General features: G+C 34.5%; 3 protein-coding genes and 2 non-coding genes across 5 annotated transcripts; 2 read left to right on the top strand and 3 right to left on the bottom strand.

Annotated features, from left to right (window-relative positions):
• Positions 1-2,091: 2,091 nt before the first annotated feature.
• On the bottom strand, positions 2,092-4,636 carry LOC145602929 (2-oxoglutarate-dependent dioxygenase DAO-like). The gene is made up of 3 exons (XM_081659073.1): positions 4,290-4,636; positions 2,658-2,973; positions 2,092-2,429 (listed from the first exon to the last, which is right to left on the bottom strand). The coding sequence occupies exons 1-3, from the start codon at positions 4,610-4,612 to the stop codon at positions 2,181-2,183; spliced, it is 888 nt and encodes a 295-aa protein (XP_081515199.1). The 5' UTR covers positions 4,613-4,636; the 3' UTR covers positions 2,092-2,180.
• An 888-nt stretch (positions 4,637-5,524) lies between these two features.
• LOC145602365 (2-oxoglutarate-dependent dioxygenase DAO-like) lies at positions 5,525-8,520 on the bottom strand. The gene is made up of 3 exons (XM_081658558.1): positions 8,138-8,520; positions 6,139-6,454; positions 5,525-5,986 (listed from the first exon to the last, which is right to left on the bottom strand). Exons 1-3 carry the CDS (start codon positions 8,464-8,466, stop codon positions 5,738-5,740), a joined length of 894 nt encoding a protein of 297 aa, XP_081514684.1. The 5' UTR covers positions 8,467-8,520; the 3' UTR covers positions 5,525-5,737.
• TRNAE-CUC (transfer RNA glutamic acid (anticodon CUC)) lies at positions 7,634-7,706 on the top strand. The gene has a single exon. It is a non-coding gene; the product is annotated as a tRNA-Glu (tRNA).
• Positions 8,521-16,453: 7,933 nt separating the features above from the next.
• Positions 16,454-19,406, bottom strand: LOC145602566 (2-oxoglutarate-dependent dioxygenase DAO-like). Its single transcript, XM_081658753.1, has 3 exons — positions 18,763-19,406; positions 17,780-18,095; positions 16,454-16,970 (listed from the first exon to the last, which is right to left on the bottom strand). Exons 1-3 carry the CDS (start codon positions 19,089-19,091, stop codon positions 16,710-16,712), a joined length of 906 nt encoding a protein of 301 aa, XP_081514879.1. The 5' UTR covers positions 19,092-19,406; the 3' UTR covers positions 16,454-16,709.
• Positions 19,407-24,158: 4,752 nt separating this feature from the next.
• TRNAE-CUC (transfer RNA glutamic acid (anticodon CUC)) lies at positions 24,159-24,231 on the top strand. The gene has a single exon. It is a non-coding gene; the product is annotated as a tRNA-Glu (tRNA).
• Positions 24,232-24,574: the final 343 nt, after the last annotated feature.

The raw sequence follows: 24,574 nt of genomic DNA on the forward strand, positions 1-24,574 counted from the left end.
ACCACCAGCAACGAACGCGCCCAACCTTGAAACACCCAAGCCCTAGCCCCAACTTGGTTTGGGTTTCGATTTTTGGGCAGGTTCAGGGTGAGGGTAAAGGTGAGAGGGGGAGGAGGGTTTTTGGGTCTGTGTGCGAGGCTGGAGTGAGTTTGCCGGATGGATTCGTGGGTAGGAGTGGCCGAGTGGGATGGTTCGTCGTCGCCGATAATTGCTGAATTAGATGGTTAGGCACGCTGGAGAGGGTGGAGATGTGGGCTAGTGCTGGCGGTATGTTAGGGTTGCCGGCGCTAGGATAGGGTTTCTGACGTTGGGGTCACAGCTGTTGGTTGTGGGCTAGTGGCTGGATTAAGTTAGTTAAACCAATATATTAGTGACAAGTGTCCAATGTGGGCCCCACTAACGAATTCCATCCAAGAATCTGTTAAGTGATGGTGAAATCCAAATTTTTTATTTTTTTTGCGGTGTTATAATAAAAGTTTGAGATTTTGTGGTGTTATAATTCAGTTTATTTTTGAGAAATTTGTGGTGTTATTTTCTAAAAAAACCTAAATTATATTTTGCAAATCTATCTTCCAAAAGACCATGCATGCATATTCTCTTTTAGAAATACATTTTAATGGCATATTTGATATAAAATGTAAATTAAAAAAGTCAAAGAGGCACATAAGATAACAAAAAATAACCACGTCTCGGTCGTCTCCATAATAATTAATGCACCAAAGGAAAAACACTAATAACAAGCCCGTACATTGTACGGGCTAAAAGACTAGTTAGAAGTCTAATACACCAAGTCACCAACACTAGTAGTCTAATAGATGTTTTTATTTAAGGTGAATGACTCATCCTTTAAAGAGTAATTAGTATTATATACTCCTGGATCACGGTACTCCACTACTCCATACCCAATATACTTGAGTTATTTTGCCTAAGTCTTATGTTATTTTGCTTAAAACCTTGTGTTATTTTGCTAAAATAATACTTCGTTTGTTATTCACTTATTTACTTTAATATCATGTATAAAAAAAAACCATGCATTTATTAAAATAACATGTACTTATTTAAAAAATAACATATATATGAATTGAAATAATAAAAGGTTCACATCAAAATCACATGAATTTTATAAATCTGGAGTACAGCGAAAGGATCAATTTTGAAAAAAAAAAAAACAACATGCAAATATAAAATAACATATACTTATTTCAAAATAACATATATATAAATTGAAATAACAAGAAGTTCATATTAAAATAACATAAATTTTATAAACCTGGAGTACCATGCACACGGTACTCCAGGAGTAGCATAGAATTTGCGTTTAAGGAGTTTATTACTCCCTCCGCCTTCTAAAAATTGCTTCTTATAACAAAAACGTAATTCATACATCTCATTGCGAGTTGTGACATTATAAAGCTGATGTATTTAAGGTAAATTAAAAGTGTAACATACCCAAGTCACCAACACTAGTAGTCTAGTAGATGCTTTAAGATAAATGACTCATTCTTTAAGGAGTTTATTAATCCTTCGACCTAAAAAATTACTTCTTATAACACAAACGTAATTCATACATCTCATTAAAAATCAATGTTAAAAATAAAATAAAAAAGTAAGAGCTCAAACAATCAATTTAAATTGTTATGCTTAATTTAGTTTTCATCCCCAAAGTCATTAGCAGGTTCACACAAGTAAAAATGCAACACTTCCTTATATTCCTTCTAAAACATATCTTCCAATTGCTTATATTCCTTCTAAATAAAACCATGCATGAAGCATGGCATAGAACAAGAGCAAGGAAGAAGAACCCTCAACCCTTAAATTACAACCGCGATTTTCGGGAAAAAAAATTGCATCATCAGCAACTATGTGCATTTTTGTGTCGTGTAAGATTGTGGTAGCAGAAAAAGAATTGGTGTAATTAATTAACATAGCAATAACACTCTACATCATGGGATTAAGTTCCAAAATAGAATAATTTTCATATTGATTTCTTCAATTAGTAGATAATCAGTGAAATATTATATCAGATACTGTAACAAGACTAACAACTATCACTTGAATAATACACTCAGAATTAAAAGGTAATGTCCTGTTTTTATTTATTTTATTTTTTGGTGGCATGAAGATCCTTGTGCTAATGTGCTTTCCTGGCCAACTTAGCAAGTTAGCATATTCTGTACGGCCTACTTGCTAAGTCGAATCAACTCTAGGGCTTCTCCAGAATGCAGCTTCTTTGAATTGCGAAGCCTCCTTAACTCTTCATATGTTATGGGAGCATAGAGGCGAGGGTGTTCATCATCAACAAACTCTGCAGGAGCTTCGATTATTCTATCTTGTGGTGGTGAAAGGAATGTTGCAATTGACATACGTATCCCTGCACCCTTGCATTGAACCCGATGCTTCACATTACGAAGAATTCCATTGCTCCATAGCTTTCATAGTTTCAACAATCACAAGTCAGGAATGTCAGTAAAGCAAAGAAAACAGAAAAGAAAAAAATTACATATGAGGGATGTTCATGTTCTTGTTATAGTTTTAGTGTATAGAACAGACTTATATAATGATCAAGAATGATTAAATGTAACTTTTGCGGTTCAAAATTATTTCGTTAGTATCATATGATGTGAAGTTGAAGAAAGTGAGGGGCGAAATCAACTTACCACAGCAGCATCACCAAGATTGACAACCAGTGTTCCTGGCAAGGGATCAGCAGCAACAAATTCTCCCGACTCATTCATAACTTCAAGACCGCCAAGAATTTCATCATCCTGAAGTAATGTAAGGAATCCAGAGTCTGTATGCATCTGTACACCCGAGGAGCCTATCGCCTCAGGGGTGAAGCTGTATTTGTTTATTCTGATATGAAGAGGGCCACCTTCAAAACTGTAATCTGTCAAACCCAAGCTTGTCGACATCTTGGTTGCAATATCTATTGCAACCTTGTGTGTTACTCGTGCATAGCTCTCAATTATTTCCCTGTTACTATATTTTAGTCGTGTACATAACCAGATTAATTTCTGAAACCATTTGCAACACAGACAGAGGCTCACCATAATGTGCTTATTAATTTGCTCATACATGCATTCTTCTAGTTTCATATTCAGCATACAGTCCGTATCCAAAAGAAAAAAGTTTCATAATTTTCTTGTATTATACAAAAATGTTCAATACAATCATCTCATCATCAAAAGCATGTACTTTATTATACAAAAATGTTCAAGTTACTTAGTAAATACTAAATAGTAATATTCCTTAATCTGTCAAGTAGTGATGGATATGAATCATATGGTCGATGTAAAAACATACTTCATACGAAGTATGTATTATTAAGAGTGTAAAATGTCCCGTCAAAAAAATAAAGTGTAAAATGTAAGACTATTTTCTCGCAATTCTTAAGAATTTTACAATATTGACATTTATCAAATTTTGAGTCTGTACATTTGTACTCAAACTTGACATAGAGTTCTTGTTAAATTTATATTCCCTCACATTTTCTTTACTGTTTAGTATATGATTTAAAACCAATTTATGAATATGTTATTTTTATTTTTTATATCCCAATTTAAATGTAGCTACAATGCAATTTACAGAATTTCTTTTCGTATGAAAAAATAAGACAATTAGCTCACAATAATCCTATATTAAGGGCTTGTTCTCATTGACTGAACTTAGTTGAACTGAACTGAAATGAATATTATACGTAGTATTTTATAAGAGAAGGAAATTAGGAGCTGAACTGAACTGAAAATAATCGTATGAGAACAGGCCCTAATTGTCTTTCCGTCCAGATTTTATAATAGCAGTACATTACTCTGTATAATACGTCAACTATATTGGACAAGCTTTCTTTGCTCTTTTAAAATTACATGGGAAAAATTATGCTGTCCAAAACATTTTATTTAAAACTTAACCATCAGTCCATCACTAGTAATTATAAAAATATATAGTTGATTGTAATTAAAACATGGTAGAAAGTGTAAACATTGCAATATTTAAAGAACAGATAATATATACTTCGTAGCTAATAGTATATGCCGATCATGTCATCCATGACACACCAATAAGAAATTAAAACAAGAAAATTTATTGAAGTTATGATATAAAAGCTAAATCGAACTACCTTTTCAGTTTTCAGACATGACTACGTGTAACATTTTAAGTTATGACATAAGGTTGAATCCAAAAATATCTTTTGGAACATGACTAACTACGGGGTAAATTGCGCACATTAGCCACCCTAATATTAAGAAATTAAAACAAGAAAACTTCCTTTAAAATGGGTAAAAGGGTACCTTTGGTGGGGAGAAACTTGAAGTTGAGAACAAAAGTTAGAAAGAGAAGAAGCAACATCAAAAATTCCCAAAGCTTCATAAAGTGGATCCTTTTCACTTGGTGCCGTATACCCACTTCCAGGAATCACATCTACGGTACGCCGTTTGATTTCAATTGGAAGATCAAGCAATTCCTTTGAAACTGATTTCATTTCTGCCATTAATTTCAAGGGTACCCCATGATTTATTATTCTGAAACAACCCCATTTTTCAATGATTTCTCTTAATTTTACACACTTTTCTTCAATTTGGTGTGTATCTATTACAGGGATTTTCCCTTCCATTTTCTCTCTCCACTTATTCTTTGATTTTTTTGGTGTTGGTGAGTGTAATAAATGAATAAGGTTTTGTGACATTATAAAGCTGATGTGTTTAAGGTAAATTAGAAGTGTAACACACCAAGTCACCAACACTAGCTAGTATATGCTTTTATTTAAGGTAAATGACTCATTCTTTAAGGAGTTTATTGCTCCCTCCGCCATGTAAAAATTGCTTCTTTAAACAAAAACGTAATTCAAACATCTCATTGCGAGTTAAATTAGAAGCGTAACATACATACCCAAGTCACCAACACTAGTAGATGTTTTTATTTAAGGTAAATGACTCATTCTTAAGGAGTTTATCGGCCTTGTAAAAATTGCTTCTTATAACACAAACGTAATTCATACATCAATGTTAAAAATAAAAAATAAAAATAAAAAGTAAGAGCTCAAACAATCGATTTTAATTGTTATGCTTAATTTATTTTTCATCTCCAAAGTCATTAGTTCAATAACTAATAAAGTTAATTTTACTCTCCACAATTATAACTCTATAAGCTGTACTTTGTCCGCTTTAAGCCTTTAAGCTTGCACTTTTTTTTCCCTCTTTCTGAAAGGCAACAAATTAATGGAGTAGCAGGTTCACACTAGTAAAAATGCAACACTTCCTTATAGGCTTATATTCCTTCTAAAACATTTACTTGTATTCCAATTGCTTATATTCCTTCTAAATAAAACCATGCATGAAGCATGGCATGGAATAAGAGCAAGGAAGATGAACTCTCAACCCTTGGATTACAACCGCGATTTTAAGAAAAGAAAATGCATAATCAGCAACTATGTGCATATTTGTGTTGTGTAAGATTGTGGTAGCAGAAAAAGAATTGGTATAATTAAAATAGCAATAACACTCTACATCATGGAATTAAGTTCCAAAATAGAATAATTTTCATATTGATTTCTTCAATAAGTAGATAATCAGTGAAATATCATCTTCAACTGATATCAGATCCTGTAACAAGACTAACAACTATCACTTGAACAATACACTCATAATTAAAAAGTAGTGTCCTGTTTTTATTTATACTATTTTTTTATGGCAGGAAGATCCTTGTGCTAACCTGGCCAACTTAGCATATTCTGTACGGCCTACTTTCCTAGTCGAATCAGCTCTAGGACTTCTCCGGAATGCAGCTTGTTTGTAAAGCGAAGCCTCCTTAACTCTTCATATGTTATGGGAGCATAGAGGCGAGGGTGTTGAGCATCAACAAACTCTGCAGGGGCTTCAATTATTTTATCAGGTGGTGGTGAAAGGAATGTTGCAATTGATATACGTATCCCTGCACCCTTGCATTGAACCCGATGCTGCACATTGCGAAGAATTCCATTGCTCCATGGCTTTCATAGTATCAACAATCACTAGTCAGGAATGTAAGTAAAGCAAAAAAATAAAAGATTCAGGTTACATCTGAGGGATGTTTATGTAGTTACTAGACCAACTTGATTCAGTGATCATCTGAATTACTATAAAATGGGTGAAATTAGCTTACCACAGCAACGTCTCCAAGATTGACAACCAGTGTTCCTGGCAAGGGATCAGCAGCAACAAATTCACCCGACTCATTCATCACTTCAAGACCACCAAGATTTTCATCATCCTGAAGTATTGTAAGAAATCCAGCGTCTGTATGGATCTGTACACCTGAGGAGCCTATAGCTTCCGGAGTAAAGCTGTATTTGTTTATTCTGAACTGACAAGGCCAACCTTCGAAACTGTAATCTGTCAAACCTAAGCTCATTGACATCTTGCTTGCAATATCTATTGCAGCCTTGTATATTCCTCGTGCATAGCTCTCAATTATCTCCCTGTTAAAATAATAGCCTTCGAGTAAATAACCTGATTATTTTCTGAAATCATTTGCAACTTAACACAGACAAAAGCAATTCTCCATAATCTCTAATGTGCTTATAAATTTGCACATTCATTAAGCTTTATATTCAGCATACGGCCCAAAATAAATTAAGCTAATTCATAGGTTTTGTTGTAATCCATACAACACAGTCATCTCATCATCAAAAGCATGTATAATATAAACATGTTCAAGTTACATAGTATCATTCCATAATCTGTGTCAGGCCTCTTTAGGTTTTGATATGATCGATGTATTACAATTTTCCACATCAAGATAGTAACAGACTAATAGATGATACAGAAATTAAGTATTACAAGACTTTTACCTATCATGGTGTTCAATATTCTCTTCATGACTGTGTTTAACTATATCATCAAGGTGCGAGAGATACAGACATAGGTAAACTTGTAAAGATGTGGGAGTCAAAATCATGAGCAAAGAGAGGGAAAGTTATATGGTTTTTTTACGCCCAATAGATGTATGCAACTTCATTCCTAAGCGAGTATGAGCCATCTTGGAATGAGCTATTTTCGGTGAGGGCAAAGGTGTTTCCAACATTATACCTTCTTGTTCACTTTCCTAATGATTTCTAATGCCTAACAAGCTGATAAATTGCATTTTGGTGAATCATTGTGAATGCTTCTTTTGTCAATTATATGCACTTTATGTGTTTAATAAATATATATTGTTGTTGTAGTTATTCATAAATGAAATTTTTCATTCACTTGGAAGAGTTTCTGTAGATGTTTTAATAAGGGCACATATGCAAACGAATCAATAGGCACTACTGGTACTCAGAACTGTTATGGTTGCCGAAACTTTGTTAAGAGTAATGTTTATATTCGCTTTTGTCAAACTGGGTGTAATAATGAGGGAGCCCCACTCAATTATCATGATAAACAAAACTCGTTTATATAATGGCATTTCTATAAATAAATCAACATAATATCTCAATTAGCATGGCATTTTCATAAATAAATTAATAATTATGGGACCAGCATTGAATAAAAGTTTAGCTAAGTTTAACTTTATTGTAGCCAAAATTGACTTGGAGTTCTTGTTGAATTCATATTAACTCATATTTTCTTTACTTTTACTGTATAATTGACATGAAATTTAATTGCATCATTCATCCGTTGTAGTCTAGTTGGTCAGGATACTCGGCTCTCACCCGAGAGACCCGTGTTCAAATCCCGGCAACGGAAACTTATGTTATTTTTTGTATCCCTACTCTAAAAGTAGCTACATTTTTTTTTGGAACAAACAAAGCTATATCTCTAATGTCCAAAAGCTACTACAGATTTACAGAATTTATTTTCCTTTGAAAAGATAGGATAATTAGCTCACAAGATTCCTATAATGCAATGCCTAAATATTTAACTACTTATACTTCAATACAGAGTATGTATTACATTGGAAAATTTATGCTGTCAAAAACATTAATTAAAAGATTTAAAACTTAACCATCTCTAGTAATTTTAAAATTAGTATATTATAAATTATACTGTAATTAAAACATTGCAATATTTAAAGAACGGAGTATATACGACGTATATAAATGCCGATCATGTCATCCATGACGCAGCAATAAGAAATTAAAACAGGAAAACTTCTTTAAAAAATGAGTAAAGTGTACCTTTGGTGGGGAGAAGCTTGAAGCTGAGAACAGAAGTTAGAAACAGAAAGAGAAGAAGCAACATCAAAAAGTCCCAAAGATTCATAAAGTGGGTTCTTTTCACTTGGTGCCATATACCCACTTCCCGGAATCACATCTACGTTACGCCGTTTGATTTCAATTGGAAGATCAAGCAATTCCTTTGAAACTGATTTCATTTCTTCCATTAATTTTAAGGGTACCCCGTGATTTATTACTCTGAAACAACCCCATTTTTCAATGATTTCTCTTAATTTTATGGACTCTTCTTCAATTTGGTGTGCATCTATTACTGGGATTTTTCCTTCCATTTTCTCTCTCCTCTTTTTCTTTCACCTTTTTTTGTGCTTGGTGAGTGTAATAAATTAATATTAAGGTTAGATTGTGTCATTTAGTAGCTGATGTATTTAAGGTAAATTAGAATAGCAACACCACTAGACACTAGTAGACGCTTTTATTAGTTGTCATTCTATAAAGAGTTTATTACTCCCTCTGCCCGGTAAAGATTGCCTCTTACAATATAACAAAAACGTAATTCATACATCTCATTAACTTTGTTTCATTACTTTAGTTGTACTTCTTAACTCATTTAGGGCTTGTTCTCATTTACTGAACTGAGATGAACTGAACTGAACTGAACTAAACTGAATTGAATTGAATAGTGTTGAAGTGAATATTTTATGAGAGAGGGAAAATCAGGAGTTGAACTGAACTGATTGAAGCTGAACTGAACCGAACTAATTAGAGCTAGACTGAATTGAACTGAAATTAAGCTAAAGTAAACAGGACCTTAGTCTTATTTTTATTTTCAGTCATTTAGCTCAACGACTAATGATGGATGTATATTAAATGTCAATGTGTGAAGAGAGAGAAAATGCTCTCACCTAAGACACCCCTAAGCCCTTTTGCCTTTCCTCTTATCCGCCGCTATCTTCCCCTGTACCCTTCTTTAGCATCTTGTTCAGCAACTTGCAACTACTCCTATCAAAATTTTCACTATGTCTCCTCCATTGTTACATCTTATTTCGTATGATTAAACAAAGTTTCGCCTCTAATATCAGAACCCTTCTTTTTGTTAGATATTTGATCTATTATGTTTGGTTCGTTACTACCTCCGACAATCGATGGTTGCAACTATCTCTTGACTTTGGTTTCAACATCATCTGCTTTCAATTACGGTCCGGTCACCTTCACAGAGGGATGTCGCACTCCGCTCAGCTCACTCCAATTGTTGCTGACCTTCTTTGCTTTCAGAAATTGTTTCCAAGCGGTAATTGTTTCTTGTATCTCCAATTACTGTGTTCATTAGGGCTTCTTCTCTTTTCTTTCTACTGGGAATTTCAATACTCTTTGTCCTTCTTCCTTGTATTTTATCCCTTAATTCCGTTTTCTTTCCTCTTAAATTTTTTCTATTAACCCTATACCCAGACACCACCAGTTCTCGACTGATTATGGGGTATTCCTATTTTTACCCCTTTGTTTTAGAAAGGCTTCATCCTTTCTTGACTTTTATTCCCTTCTGGAATTTGGTTTATTATAACTCTTTTGAGTTTTGTGACATATGGATTTTAAGATGGTTTACTATTATAAATCCATGGTGGTTTTGTTTTCCAATTTGTAGCTTCATTCTCCTTGTACTACTACAGATGGCATCTACCCCCTTCTTTAAGTATGTCATTTATTTATTACTTTTATGGTTTTGTTGTATACTTCTATGGATTTGTTCCTTCCCTCTGACTTTCTATACTATATACTGTGGGTACTTTCTTCCCTTTGTTTTCATAGTTTGGATGCCCCCTGTTCTTGGCTCTTGTCAAATTCTCCTTTTGGACCTTTTTTTATCCTGTTATATTGATTTTCATATTCTTCCACTATTTTATCGGTTTTTCTTTCCTCATTTTAATTTGTTGCAGATACTACTTATGCATTCTTACATTATTGGCTTTATACAATTCGTTAGTTGTTATTCTTCTTCTAATTTATTTTCAGTGACATTTACTGGTTGGAATGTTACAGGAGGTGCTAAGTGTTCTTGGGCAATTAAGTTAGCCCTTGTACATTTATTTCTCTTGCATTATTTTCTTTTACGGAATATTGTTCCTTCTGGAACTTATGAAATGGGTCTTTCTAAGACTTGGTGTTTGGATATCCATTATCCTTTTGACATTTTGCTTGTAGTACCTAATTCTATATTTTTGCTTGATGGGGTTTTCTCTTATTTGTTTTATTTATGAAGATCATCAGTTGGAATGTTAGAGGAGCCAAACGTTCACAAGCAATTGGCGAAATGATATTTCTTAAGAAAAAGTGTAACCCAGACATGTTTATAGCTATAGAAACTATGGTATCTACTTCTAATAGCAGGAGATTAAGCAAAACTTTGGGTTATGAATCCGTTCATATTATTAACCCTGAAGGTCACTGTGGGGGTATGTGGATATGTTGGAATTCCACAAAAATTGATGTAACAATTGTTCAATTAAAACATCGAATTGCTTCTCTTCTTGTTCATGATTTGTCTATGGATAAAGTATTTATGTTATTTGCCATTTATGCCCCAGCTCAAACATCGCAAAAAAGTTTGTTTTGGACTAAGCTTTTCGTCTGCAAAGATTTGCTCAATTTTCTTAAGCTATTGACGTTAATCCCTTGGGGAACCCTTTTTCTTGGAAAGCATAACCTCCTCGCATATCATATATGAACGTCTTGATAGATCATTTGTAAGTCCTCAATGGGATAACTTATACCCTTCTGCAACTGTTTTATATGAACATTTTTCCATTTCTGATCATGCTCCTATTGTTTTAGTTACGGATAGTAATTCAACCCCGAAATTATCCTCCTTTAGATTTCAGAATGCATGGACTTCTGATATAGAAGCCCAGCATATTCTTGCTAAAAATTGGAAACTTCGTTTTACTGGTTCTCGTTTCTATTGTATTCTGCAAAAGTTAAAACATGCTAAAACTGAATTAAAGCACTGGAATCATGCTAAGTATGGGAATGTTCAAACTAAGCTGAAACTCAATCAGGATAAGTTACTTTCCGTAGAGGCCCAATTGCTTCTCTACCCAGACAATTATCATATTCGTCAACATCTTACCCGTCTTATTCGCCAACGAGAAAAGCTCCTTCTCTTTGGCCAAAAATTTTGGGGCAAGTATGCTCGAAAATTATGGCTAACTAAAGGTGATCGTAGCTCTAGATTTTTTCATGATTTTATGAAATTCCGTTCAAGTAAAAAACAAATTTTTCGACTACAAAATGATGATAACCAATGGGTTGATACTCCATCCGAAATTACCAATCTTTTCTTTAAAGAATTTTCCTTACGTTTTAAGTCTGCACATCCGCATGGAAGAGCCATCTCCCTCCCGTGGATAGCGCCAGTTATTACAAATAATGATAACCTTGATTTAACTCGTTCCTTTACGGATGAAGAAATTAAAGAGGCATTTTTTGACATGTCTCCCTATAAGGCCCCTAGCTCTGATGGCTATGGCCCTAAGTTTTTTCAGCATTATTGGAATATTATAGGACAAGATATATGTAAAGCCATTAAAGGTTTCTTCTATAATGGTATTTTGTTAAAAGAGCTCAACCATACGATTATTACGTTAATTCCTAAAATTGTCAATCCTTCCAAAGCTAGTCAATACAGACCAATTAGTCTTTGTACAACTATGTATAAAGCAATCTCGAAAATTTTGGTTGCTCGTCTAAAGCCTTTTCTGAAGAAAATTATTGGTCCTCACCAAAACGCTTTTGCGCCTGAACATGCTATTCAAGATAATATATTGCTAGTTCATGAGATTTTGAATCTCTTTACTAAGTCTAAAAATAAGCAAGGGTGGCTAGCTCTTAAATTGGACATGGAAAAAGCTTATGATCGTATCGAGTGGGATTTCTTATGGACCACTCTAGCTTCCTTCGGTTTTAGTCCAATTTGGATTAATTGGATCAAGTCATGCGTTACCACTGTCTCTTACTCTCCTGCGATCAATTATACTACTACAAACCTCATTAAGCCTTCTCGTGGATTGAGGCAAGGAGACCCCCTTTCTCCTGCTCTATTTGTTATATGTATGGAAGTTCTTTCGAAAAAACTACTTTTACTTAGCCATAAAAAATCACTTGGCATTGGTATAAAGATTGCTCCTTCAGCTCCAATTATTCCTTGCTTACTTTTTGCAGACGATAGTCTTTTATTTTGTAAAGCTACTCCTACATCTTGTAATGCCTTGCGAAGTACGTTAGCAGAATTTGCTACCCTCTCAGGTCAACTGATTAATTTTCATAAGTCCTCCATAGTTTTCTCTAAATATATTACTAATCGAAACAAATCTAATTTGGCAAGCTATTTTAATATGACCCCTAAATCTTTCCTTGGACGTTATTTAGGTGTGTTTTTTAACTCTGCAACTTTCAATAAGGAAAATTTCCAGCATCTCCTTTCTAAGGCCGATCACAAAATGAATTGTTGGTCTTCCAACTTAGTCTCCAAGGCTGGTAAGGTTGTTCTTATTAAGAGTCACCTTGAGGCTATACCCTCTTATGCTATGACTACTGCTCGTTTACCTGCTTCTGTCACTTCGTCTATTGATAAAATAAATAGGGATTTTTTTTGGAAACAATCTCCAACAAAGAAAGGCTTACCCATGATTGCTTGGGATACTATATGTCAACCTAAATCACAAGGAGGCCTTGGTCTTCGTAAATCGGAAGCTATTAATTCTGCTTTCTTAGCCAAACTTGGTTGGAAAATTATGTCTGACCCAACTAACCTCTGGGTTCAATCTGTCACTGCTAAATATTTACGCAATTCTCATTTTCTTAATTACCGTCCTCAACCTAGGGACTCCTGGATTTGGAAGAAAATTCTACATATTCGCCCTCTCTTAATACGAGGACTTCGTTGGAAAGTAGGTAATGGCTCTTCTATTCTTTTTTGGGTAGATATATGGTGTGCTCACACCAATCTTATTGCGCTTCTCAATCTAGATCCTGATCAAATAGCAAATATCAATGTAACGGTTGATATGTTCATTAAAGATAATAATACATGGGATGTCCCTCTTCTTCTTGATGTTCTTCCTGATAATATAGTTCAAATTATTCGAGGGATCCCCCTTCCCTTCACTCCTGTTCCAGATGAACCCTGTTGGGGACTTTCTAAAGATGGTCAATTCACTGTAAAATCTGCTACTTGGCTTGCTCACTCCCATTCTTCGTCTAAATGGGAATTCAGTTGGATTTGGAAATTGGATATTCCCCCAAAAATTCAGATTTTCCTTTGGAAAATCCTCCATAATAGTCTTCCTACCCGTCATACTTTATCTTCCCGTCATATTGATGTCCCTAGTTTTTGTGCTCTTTGTACAAATCACCTTGAATCCCAAGATCATTTATTCCTCTCTTGTCCATTTTCTATAGAACTTTGGTCCTCTTCCTCCGTCCGTCAGTGGCTTGGTATTTGATAACTTGTTATTTGATATGATTTTAGGGTGATTTTGATGCCTTGTTTACTCGATATATTGGCATTTTGGTTCACTTCTATCCTATTTTCATTCAATTTTTGTGTATCCCTTGTTTCACGGGTTGTTAGTGTTTTTGTTGAGACTGTAGGTCTAAAAACGATCATTTGAGGCATATGGATGATAAACCAAGGATAGAAGCCGTGACAATGGAGCAAAATCAAGGAAATTGTGAAGAGAAGGGCCTAGAAGACCCTGCACGGACGTGCCATGTCCTGCACGGCCGTGCAGGACAGTCCCAGCCAAACCGAGCTACTGCCCGATTTGGCACGGACGTGCAAGGCTTCAGCACGTCCGTGCATCTCAGCCAGCACGTCCGTGCCATAAACTGCACAGCCGTGCAGTTAGCCTGGCCAAAACTGAGCTACTGCCCGAATCTGCACGTCCGTGCTTAGGGTGGCACGTCCGTGCCACCTTGGTTGCACGTCTGTGCCACCCCTGGCACGTCCGTGCGCACCTGCAGAAAATCCCGACTCTTGTTTTCTCCGTCCTTTTTATTTGAGGGTTATATAAATACCCCCTTAGACTCTATTGTACGGCAATCCAAGTTTTCAGAGCTTCCTCTTAGTTTGTAGTTGTAGAAACATAAATACTCTCAAATCATTAGTTAGATTTCAATTATTAGTTTGGAATTCTCAATCTCAATCATTGTAGAAGACAAGTTCCTCCATTGTTATTCAATTTCAAGCTTCAATTAGTAATTTCTCCAACCTTTTTCTACTTAATTTCTGATTTCATTTGCTTTTGCATGTCATTTAAATCTTCTTAAGTTATTGGTAATTTGTTATTGGATGATAGTTATTTCAATCGTTAACCACTTTCCCCCAATTATTGAAGTAGTTAGAACCCTAATTGTTGATTGCATGTTGATAAATATGAGTTGTGAGTAGTCTTTTTGCTAGGGGTTGGGTGAAGCTCAACCTTTTGGGTTAGTTATGCAAATATGGGAGAAACATTGATGTTTGTATTGCAATTAAATTGATTATATGAGATTGCTTGTTAGTTCTTCATGATAGGATTAGCTACCCTTGACTTAGGAGCTTGATAGCATGATATGCCTAATTTGACATGGAAGTGTAAATTGAGTATGTCATTACTTATTGCAATTTGATTATGTATCATCTATTGCTAGACTAATGAGGAATCTAAGTTTAGTAGTGTGAGTTGTTTTCTTATTGCATGAGGTTGATTTTACATATAGTCCTTGCTATAGCTTGTCTATTTTACTCCCGTTTGCCTAATTGCCTTGGTTGAGTGGATCCCATTCCCTAGTGTCTTTAATCCATTGATTTAGAACCATAGTTTGTTTGTCTACTTGACGAAACCCAATTCACCATTGACTTCGAATTAGCTTAAGTGTTAAGATCTTTAGCAACCATATCCCGTTCCTTGTGGACCGAACTCTTACTTGTCATTATGCTTGGTTTGTAAGGTGTTTGTTAATAAATGTGTTTGATTGAGTGTGGAATGAGCGACCGTTCTAACGCCCATCAGTATTCTCCCTCAGATTACTCAGATTCATGATTTATTTCGCTTTCTTAAAGTCACTTCATCTAGATTCCTTCCTAAAATAGCTATCTTGTTTTGGGGTATTTGGAAACATCGTAATGCAGTCATTTTTAAGAATTCTTCTGCTAATATTCATAGTGCTTTTATACGAGCTTTCTCTTTATTTAAGGAATGGGAATCTCGCTCACTTCTTGATGCCATCCATAGTCCTACTATTGTATCATCTCAGCCACCTCCTCCTACCCCCCCTCCCATCATTTATTGGGCTCCTCCTCCATTAGGATTTTGTAAACTTAATTTTGATGGCTCGGCTAATCAGAATTCTGCTACTGCAGGTGTGGTCATTCGAGACAACTTGGGTAATCATGTGGCAAGTCGCACTTACAATTTAGGCTCTTGTCCGGCTTTCCTTGCAGAAACCATTGCCCTTCGCAATGGACTCCTTCTTGCTAAAGATTATAATATTTCCGATATTTATATTGAAGGTGATAATCTAACAGTTATTAATATTTTGCAGGGTCATTTCAGCTGTCCATGGAAACTACATCTTCTTATGGCAGATATCAAGACTCTTTTGGATTCTTTTTCGAGCTTTCAGGCAAGACATATCTATCGGGAAGGAAATCGGGCAGCAGATTATGTTGCCTCTCTCGGCTATTCTACTCCGACTCATCAAGATATAGATCTGTTTCTAGATAGTAAATTTTCTTATTTTTTACTCCTTGATAGATTAGGTCATGGTCTTGCGAGAAGACGTACTTAATCTCCTTCATGTATCTTACTTTTCAAAAAAAAAAAAAAATATGATGGATGTATATTTTACTCCACATTGAAAAGCGGTACTTTGTATGCTTTAAGTTTGCTTGTTTTTCATCCATCTTTTCAAAAGGCAAGATACTAATGAAGTAGGTTAGCACTTATGAGTATCAAAAAAATGCAACACTTTCTTATCTATTTCATATGAGACTTAGGTTGATATCCAATGCAATTATACAAAGGATGCATGATCAACATCCAGCAACCCACGACCAATTTTCTTGGTTATTAGGATACTTAGTTCGGCACTCACCCAAATTAAATAATATGATATTCCATATAATTTAAAGTTAAAATATGACAATTAAATTTGGACCAAACAATATACCTTGGCGGTCATTCAAACTAAATAATACGGAGTACAGTACTGTAAAAATTAATACTCCCTCCATTTTTAAATACTTACTCCATTTCTCTTGGACACGCATGACGACGTTAATCTTTGATCACTAATATCTTTAATTATCAATAAGTATAAATTCTAACAATTGAAAATTAATAATCTATTCATTGAGATGATTCCAACAAGTACCCACAAAACTATATTTTTTCTTATGTATAAATAACAAACATTAGTCAAAGTAGAACAAATGAATAGTGCAAAAAATAGAAATGAAGCAAGTATTTAAAAACGGAGGGATTACAAGTCCTTCAACGACGAAAATAGGTAAAAATTACCCAAAAAAAAAAAACATTTAACTACTCTTTGTATTGTCAAGACGTATTAATTCTAGGGCTTCCCCTGCCCGCAGGTTCTTTGACACACGAAGACCCCTTAACCCTTCAAACGTAATAGGACCATAATTGCGAGGGTGCTCAGCATCAACAAACTTTGGAACTGCTTCAATTACTTCGTCGGTTGGTGGTGAAAGAAAGGTTGCAATTGACATACGTATCCCTGCATTCTTGCATTGAACTCGATGTTGCACATTGCGTAGAATCTTGTTGCTCCATAGCTTTCATGGTACCGACAATCATTAGTCAACAATGTAGTCATGTACGTCGGTGAAGAAATAGAATTCAAGTCACACACTCACAATTAAATGATCATTTATCACGTTTTTGAATTGATTACGATTGATGTTTTTGTTGATTCTTCAAAGAACTTTTATGTGTGAGTATATCTAAATTACTCGTAGAATTAAGTTTTAAATAAATTGAAGAAAACCACCCTAAACTATATAATAAAAAAATATTTTGTGAGAAATTACCTCATAAAGCCAAAATTTTGTTGGAAACCATCTAATAAAAAAAATGTTGTAAGAAACTACCTTAAAAAAGGTAAGATGTTGTAAAAAAATACATATGGCCGGATTTCCTTCATTGACCAAACTTTCCAACGTTAACCTAACTCTAAACACCCTTGAAACCACAGCGAGGGTTGGTTTTCAAGGTGGTAATAAGGCTATTTTCGAGGTGGTTTAGGAACAATTCGAGTTAATGGGGGTAGTTTCGAGCTATAAGATGATAGTTTCGGGGTGTTTTGAGGTGAGTCACGCCAGAAAATTAGGTGAACGGTGGAAATCCGGCCATAGGTAGTATTTTACAACATTTTACCTTTTATTAGGTAGTTTCTCACAAAATTTGAGGTTTTTTTTTTTTTTTTTTTTTTTTTTTTTTGAAAGAACACAAAATATGAGTTTTATTAGGTCCATTAAAGAAATAAATAAACAAAAAATCCAACCAGATTACTACTCCGTAATTTCTAAAAACTTAACATTAATTTTACTAGAACTTGTTACATATGGAGGTTATGTTAACTTACTGTTGCAGCGTCTCCAAAATTAACAACAAGAGTTCCTGGTAAGTGATCAGCAGCAACATATTTACCCGACTCATTCATAACTTCAAGTCCACCAATATTTTCATCATCTTGAAGTATTGTTAGAAATCCAGAATCTGTGTGGTTCTGTACTCCTGAGGAGCCTATACTTTCTTGACTGAAGTTGTATTTATTCATCCTGAATGTACAAGTCCAACCTTCGAAATTGTAGTCTTTGACACCCATGCTTTCGGCCATTTTTCTTGCCGTTTCGATCGAAAACTTGTACATTGCTTTAGCATAACTCTCTATTATCTCCCTGTTTGCAATGTTAGAATTACATCTAGTTAATAGTCTCATATATTATGAATTCGTTTCAATGTACATACAAGTGGTAGGTCTTAAGGAGCTCAACTGATGAGCTCAAGTTCAGACTCGTTATAATATTAAAGGTCTGCTTAAGTTATGTTCAGTTCAACTTATTTAAGCAGTTGAGTGCTTACAGAATATGTCAAAAGACTCAAAACATAACATACTCCGGATTAGAGAAAAACTTCTTAAGATTAATATGCATGCAGTAGTTCCAATTTTATTACTCTTCAATTCCATTCTAATTTTTCTTTTTATTAATTTTGGTTGTGACATGGACTAGCTAGCCAAGTGCTATATTGCCTACATATAATTAGACAACTGCACACATTTCATAAATCATAATTAATTAATTACCTTACATTGAAAACAAATTGCACTACAAGAAAACAGTTCAAGGAGGGCGACTTTATTTTGGCAAAGAGGGCAACTTGAATTTCGCCTTCTTATAAACCATCAAGCAGGGCATACGTAATTGTCTCCCTTCTTGCATAATTTACACTATTAATATAGTTTAAATCCTTAACGTAGTGAAAGTGTATGTCAATTGTTAGTGGCGTAATGAGCCAAAGACAATACAAATTACAAATAAGGGTACGTAGGGTGATTACACGTACCTTTGTTGTGAAGAAACTTGAAGCTGAGAGCAAAAGGTAGAGACAGAGGCCGACGACGCAACGTCGAAAAGTCCCAAGGATTCATAAAGTGGGTTCTTTTCAGATGGAGCTAAGTAACCAGTCCCTGGTATAACATCCACATTCCGCTGTTTGATTTCAAGTGGAAGATCGAGCAATTCTCCTACAACTGATTTCATATCTGCTAGTAATTTAAGGGATATCCCATGATTTACCACTCTAAAACAACCCCATTTTTCACCAACTTCCCTTAATATTTTTGGCTTTCTTTCAACTTTGAGTACATCTATTATTGGAATTGAGCCTTCCATGTTAGGCACGTTGTAAATTACTATACTGTGAGATTTTTTGTAAAGATATAGATATTAATAACTATGCCAATGAAATGATAATAAATAGTTTTTTCAATGTCGTGAAGTATAAAATTAAAATTGTCACGTCGTGGTGAACCACTGTCTTAAAAGAGGTTTCTGCGCTAGTGCGCTACCCTGAATGATGTAGTAGACGTCAAACGCTCAATATCCAGAATTAATTGATGCCAGAATTTGTGTGCACACACAGACCCAATTGGAACTAAGAATACCTAGCCAAAAAATAAAATTATAAAAAGAATGTTTTTTGAGAGGAGAAAGGATATTGCTGATTTTGTGTTAACAAAGGCCGATGATGGCGGTTTATATAGCAATATATGAAGGAAAAAGGTTAGGCATCAAGACAAGAAATGGCCACAATAAAGGAGAGTAGTTGCGACTTATTGGGTAATTAAGAGCATAACTACCGAATTAATACTATTAATGGGTAGACACTCTAATTGTCATACGTAGTACTACCTCCGTCCCTGAAAGAACGATTCATTTGGCCTAATTTTAGTCCCAAAAAGAATGACCTATTTGCATTAAAACACCCACCAATTTGCAACAATATTTGTGCAAAATTAGCTACCCCATATAAAAATTTGATTTTCCATGTAATATTATTACTTTATCTCTCTAGTTTTTTACAAATCCCATGTAAATTTATCGTTCCAATATACTTTTACTTTTATTTTTTTAACTTTCTTAATACCCGCGTAATCAACCCAAATGGGTCGTTCTTTCGTGGACGGAGGGAGTACATATATTCCAACAATGGGCAGTCAAAGAAGAAAAATGGGTACCAAAAAAATAAGGGCCCACACCCATGTCCTCGCATTCCTAACCTTGCTCATAAGTCATACCCAAGTAACCCAACACCTGAATCATGGCAATTGGCAAAATTTATTTATTTATTTTATTTATTTATTTAATTTTTTTTTTGAGGAATGGCAAAGTAATAATTGAAGTAAATCTTCAAAAAAAAAAAAAAACCCCTCCAAAAAAAAAATGAACTCCCTCCGTCCCTAAATTACATTCCTCCTTTCTATTTTTGGTATTCCAAAATTACATTCCTCCTTTCTATTTTTGATAAGTTTTTTTTAGTAAATCAACTCTCTTTTTCTGTTTTGTATTTAATGCTTTCTCACTCATCCTTACCTAATCTCACTCATAATCCTTGTGCCAAATTACAATGAATATGATTGGTTAAAAATTTTCAATTGGGAGCATGTGATTGGTCCTTTTTTTTTGCAAAGGATTGATGACATGTCATGAGTAATAACTGTTCTATCTTTGTACTTTCCATTGCATTATCTAATTATTGTTATTTGTCTTATTCTTCCCTCCTTAATTCCCGTGTAAATTTCCAAAGAGAAATGTAATTTAGGGACGGAGGGAATAATTGAAGTAGATGCACCTCAAAAAATCACATGATATAAAAAATAATAATAATAAAATAAATATTAAAAAAAAAAAGCCATTGCTCAAAAATCCACCAAATAGATTTTGAAATAAATAAATTATCTCTAAAGACTTAGTTCAACCACAAATATAGAACTAATTTATGAATATAGCGGTAAGAGAAGGTTTTGCGTAGAACGGACTCACATGAGTCCGATTTATAATGCACACATTCATCTCCTACCCATTACCACTGCCTAGTCCCCTGTCGACGGTTGGCGGACCCTCCCCCTCCCATCTCGGTGTCGGTGACCCTCCCCCACCTAAGTAAGGTACCACTTAATACCGCTGTGTTTCTCGACGGCCTCCTCGACAGACCCTGTGGCCCAGATTCGTGCGGTGCCTCCAGTATTTCTCTTCTAGCTTTTTCTTATTCTCTTGTTTTCTCTCTGTTACAGACACCTCTGTTTCTGGTAAAGTCTTTTGGGAAAGGACAAAGACTTAAGAACTCACCCAACCAACAACATTCAAGCCTTTTTAAACGAAGCATGGATCAGTCGGTCTTTTTCCAGTCACAAACTCCAACAGAAGAACACCAAAGCTGTAAACATCTTACTTTTCTATGGCTCTTCCACTTGTAGATACTCTGCTCATGAAATGCATATTTTTGGATTAAATTGTTTAAACACCAGCCTACTGCCTTCTGTTCACGTTAAAGTTTGTTAATATTTTATCAGAATTCTAAAATTCAAGAATATAATTTATCAGAATTTACCTAATATTTCAGAATATTATCAAACTAAAGGAATCTAATTTCTGATGTATATAGCCTAATATCTGATATATATAACCTAATTTCTGACAATTATAATATAATTCCTGACATTTATAATTTAATATGTGACCATTATCATCTAATTTCTGACCAATATCATCTAAATTCTGACACTTTTGATCTAATTTCTGATATTTATAACTTAATATCTGACCATTATTATCTAATTTTTGACAATTAAGAATTTTGTTTTTTTCGTTTTGTTTGACCGGACTCACGTGAGTCCGTTCTACACAATACTTTTCCTAGCGGTAACTAAATATGCAATGTCTTCATACCTATAAAAAATGGATTGTACAAATCCTACTTTTTAATAATCATTTCAATAGATAGTAAGCCCCAAATTCTTCTTTAATTTAATGTTTTTGGCAATAAAGATCACCATAAGTATGGTGATTATAGTTAGTCCCTTTATGTAGGGTTTTGTCAATCCCTCCATGTAGGGTTTTGTATTGTTTGTTTGGTTGGTTTTAGTGTGTGTAGGGATACAAATTTAGAAGATTCGTCATGTAAATTTGTGGAATTGCGCGTCTGCTGGTATAGGGGTGCAGATTTAGAAGATTCGTTTGACAAATTTGCAGAACTTGATGATCAATCAAGTTATATCTCTTTTGCGACTATACATCAATGGAGCTCCGTCAAGAACGATGCAAAAACATCTAAAATTATCCACAAGCAGTTCAGAAGCGATGTCATTAGTTTACGGGTATTTAATTCTTGTATTGAGATTTTAGATCTCTTAAGGGATGATTGTAAGTGCCGAATGACTGTTATTATTTAATTTAATGAAATCACCCCTCCCTATTCCATTTTTTTTTTTAAAAAAAAAAACATTTCAATAATTTTTTTTATTGACAAATTCAACATTCATCAACCTTTCTTAGTCAAAAAAACACAAAAGCATATACTACGTATTTGTTAAGATATTTACTAGAAATCAAACCACATGCTAAACATATCAACAAAAGACTTGATTTAGAATAATGAACCTCCCTTTAATTGAATCAAGCAACGTGAATGAGCCTCTTCATTATCCTTGGGACTGCTTCTAGAAATTTAGGCCAAAAGATGTCATTTTAACTTACTAATATGAGCAACTACTTACTATCCATCGTTGAAAATAAAACATCATATGTCAAACTACTCAAACTAATGCAATGTTGACTGAGTCATGTATTCTGGGACAGTGAGAGTATTTACTGATACAAATATAAGGCCAAAGTAGTGCATCAACATGAAATTACATGTGTACAAAGTTTGACTGTATCAATTATTTTGAGACAAAGGGAGTATTTTTATGTCGATGTTAAAATATCTAAAATTAATCAGCCATAGAGTGCTAACACTCAACTATTAATGGGTACACACTAATAGTCATACGTAGCACATATATTCCGACAATGGGCAGCCAGAGAAGAAAATCGGGTACCAAACAAAATAAGGGCCCACACGCCCATGTCCTCGCATCGCATTCCATCCCCAGGTCCTAACCTTGCTCATAAGTCATACTCATACCCAAGTAACCCAACACCTGAGCCATGCAAAGTAGTAATTGAAGTACATGCACCTCAAAAATTCACATGATTAAAAAAAGACATTACTCAAAAATCCCACCAAATAGATTTTGAAACCAATAAATTATCTCTAAGGACTTAGTTCAACCACAAATATTGTCAAATTAGAGAGGATAATAAGAGAGAATGATTTTCTGTACATTACTATGAAGGAAGTGTACATTACTCACTTGTTGGTCTTCATAAAAAAAATATAATAAAAAAGTGCTGAGCTTATGGCATTTTTGAAGAAAAGAAAACTTTAACTAAATGTGGGCCCTATACATGTTGATTTATTTATGAAAATATCATGCTAAGTAGAATACGTTATTAATTTATTTACGAAAATGTCATTAGATAAACGATTTTTATTTATCATGATGAGTAAGTGGAGCTCCCTCATATCACTCCCCACATTTTAAAGTGATATTTCGTCCGCTTTAAGCTTGCACTTTTTCTTTTTTTTTTTCCCCCAAAAGGTGACAAATTAATATAGTAATAGGTTGATACTTAAAATCTTAAATCACAAAAAAGCCATACTTTCTTTTTTTTTTTTTTTTCATGTGAGACACTGAGACTTAGGTCGAAACCCCAACTCAAAAGATGCGTGATCAACCAACCAACCACGACCATTCTTGCTTGGTCAGAAACTCGGCTCGAACCTCACCCAAATTAAATAATTAATGCAGTATACTATCCGGAGTGAAGTTGTAGTCATTCATCCTGATGAATGTACAATTGCAACCTTCGAAATTGTAATCTTCGACACCCATGCTTCGGCCATTTTTCTTGCCATATTGATCGAAAACTTGTACGTTGCTTCAGCATAACTCTCTATTATCTCCCTGTTAGAAATGTTAGATTTAGGCCCCGTTCCCTTTACCTTAATTTTGCTGATCTGAAATTATTTTTACTGAATTGAAATTATTTTTGTTGAACTTAAATTTTTTTTTACTGAACTTAAATTAATTTTACTGAACTGAAATTATTTTTGCTAAACTGAAATTATTTTTACTGATTTTCTATTATAATTCTTCTTTAAGAAATTATTTTTACTTTATTTTCTCACGAATTTATTTTCAACTAGTTATGACTCTTAAAGGTCCACTAAAGTTATGTTCACTTCAACTTATTTAAGCAGTTAAGTCTTAAGGGCATACAAATTAAAATATGTCAAAACATAACATACGTTGGATTATAAAAACTTATTATGAGATGTTCCATTGTTTTCACTCTTCCGTTGTAGTCTAGTTGGTCAGGATACTCGGCTCTCACCCGAGAGACCCGGGTTCAAGTCCCGGCAACGGAATTTTATATTTTTCTTTTTCATACAGGCTGACGAAGCGAAGTCGAAAAGTCCCAAGGATTCATAAAGTGGGTTCTTTTCAGATGGAGCTAAGTACCCAGTCCCTGCGATTACATCTACATTCCGCTGTTTGATTTCAAGTGGAAGATTGAGCAATTCTCCTACAACTGATTTCATATCTGCTAGTAATTTAAGGGGTATCCCATGATTTACCACTCTAAAACAACCCCATTTTTCACCAACTTCCCTTATATTTTTTGGCTTTCTTTCAACTTTGAGTACATCTATTTCTGGAATTGAGCCCTCCATTTTAGGCACGTTGTAAATTTGTAATAGATTGTGAGAT

This window comes from Chenopodium album, chromosome 21 (assembly GCF_948465745.1).
Source record: "Chenopodium album chromosome 21, dcCheAlbu1.1, whole genome shotgun sequence".
Taxonomy (NCBI): domain Eukaryota; kingdom Viridiplantae; phylum Streptophyta; class Magnoliopsida; order Caryophyllales; family Amaranthaceae; genus Chenopodium; species Chenopodium album.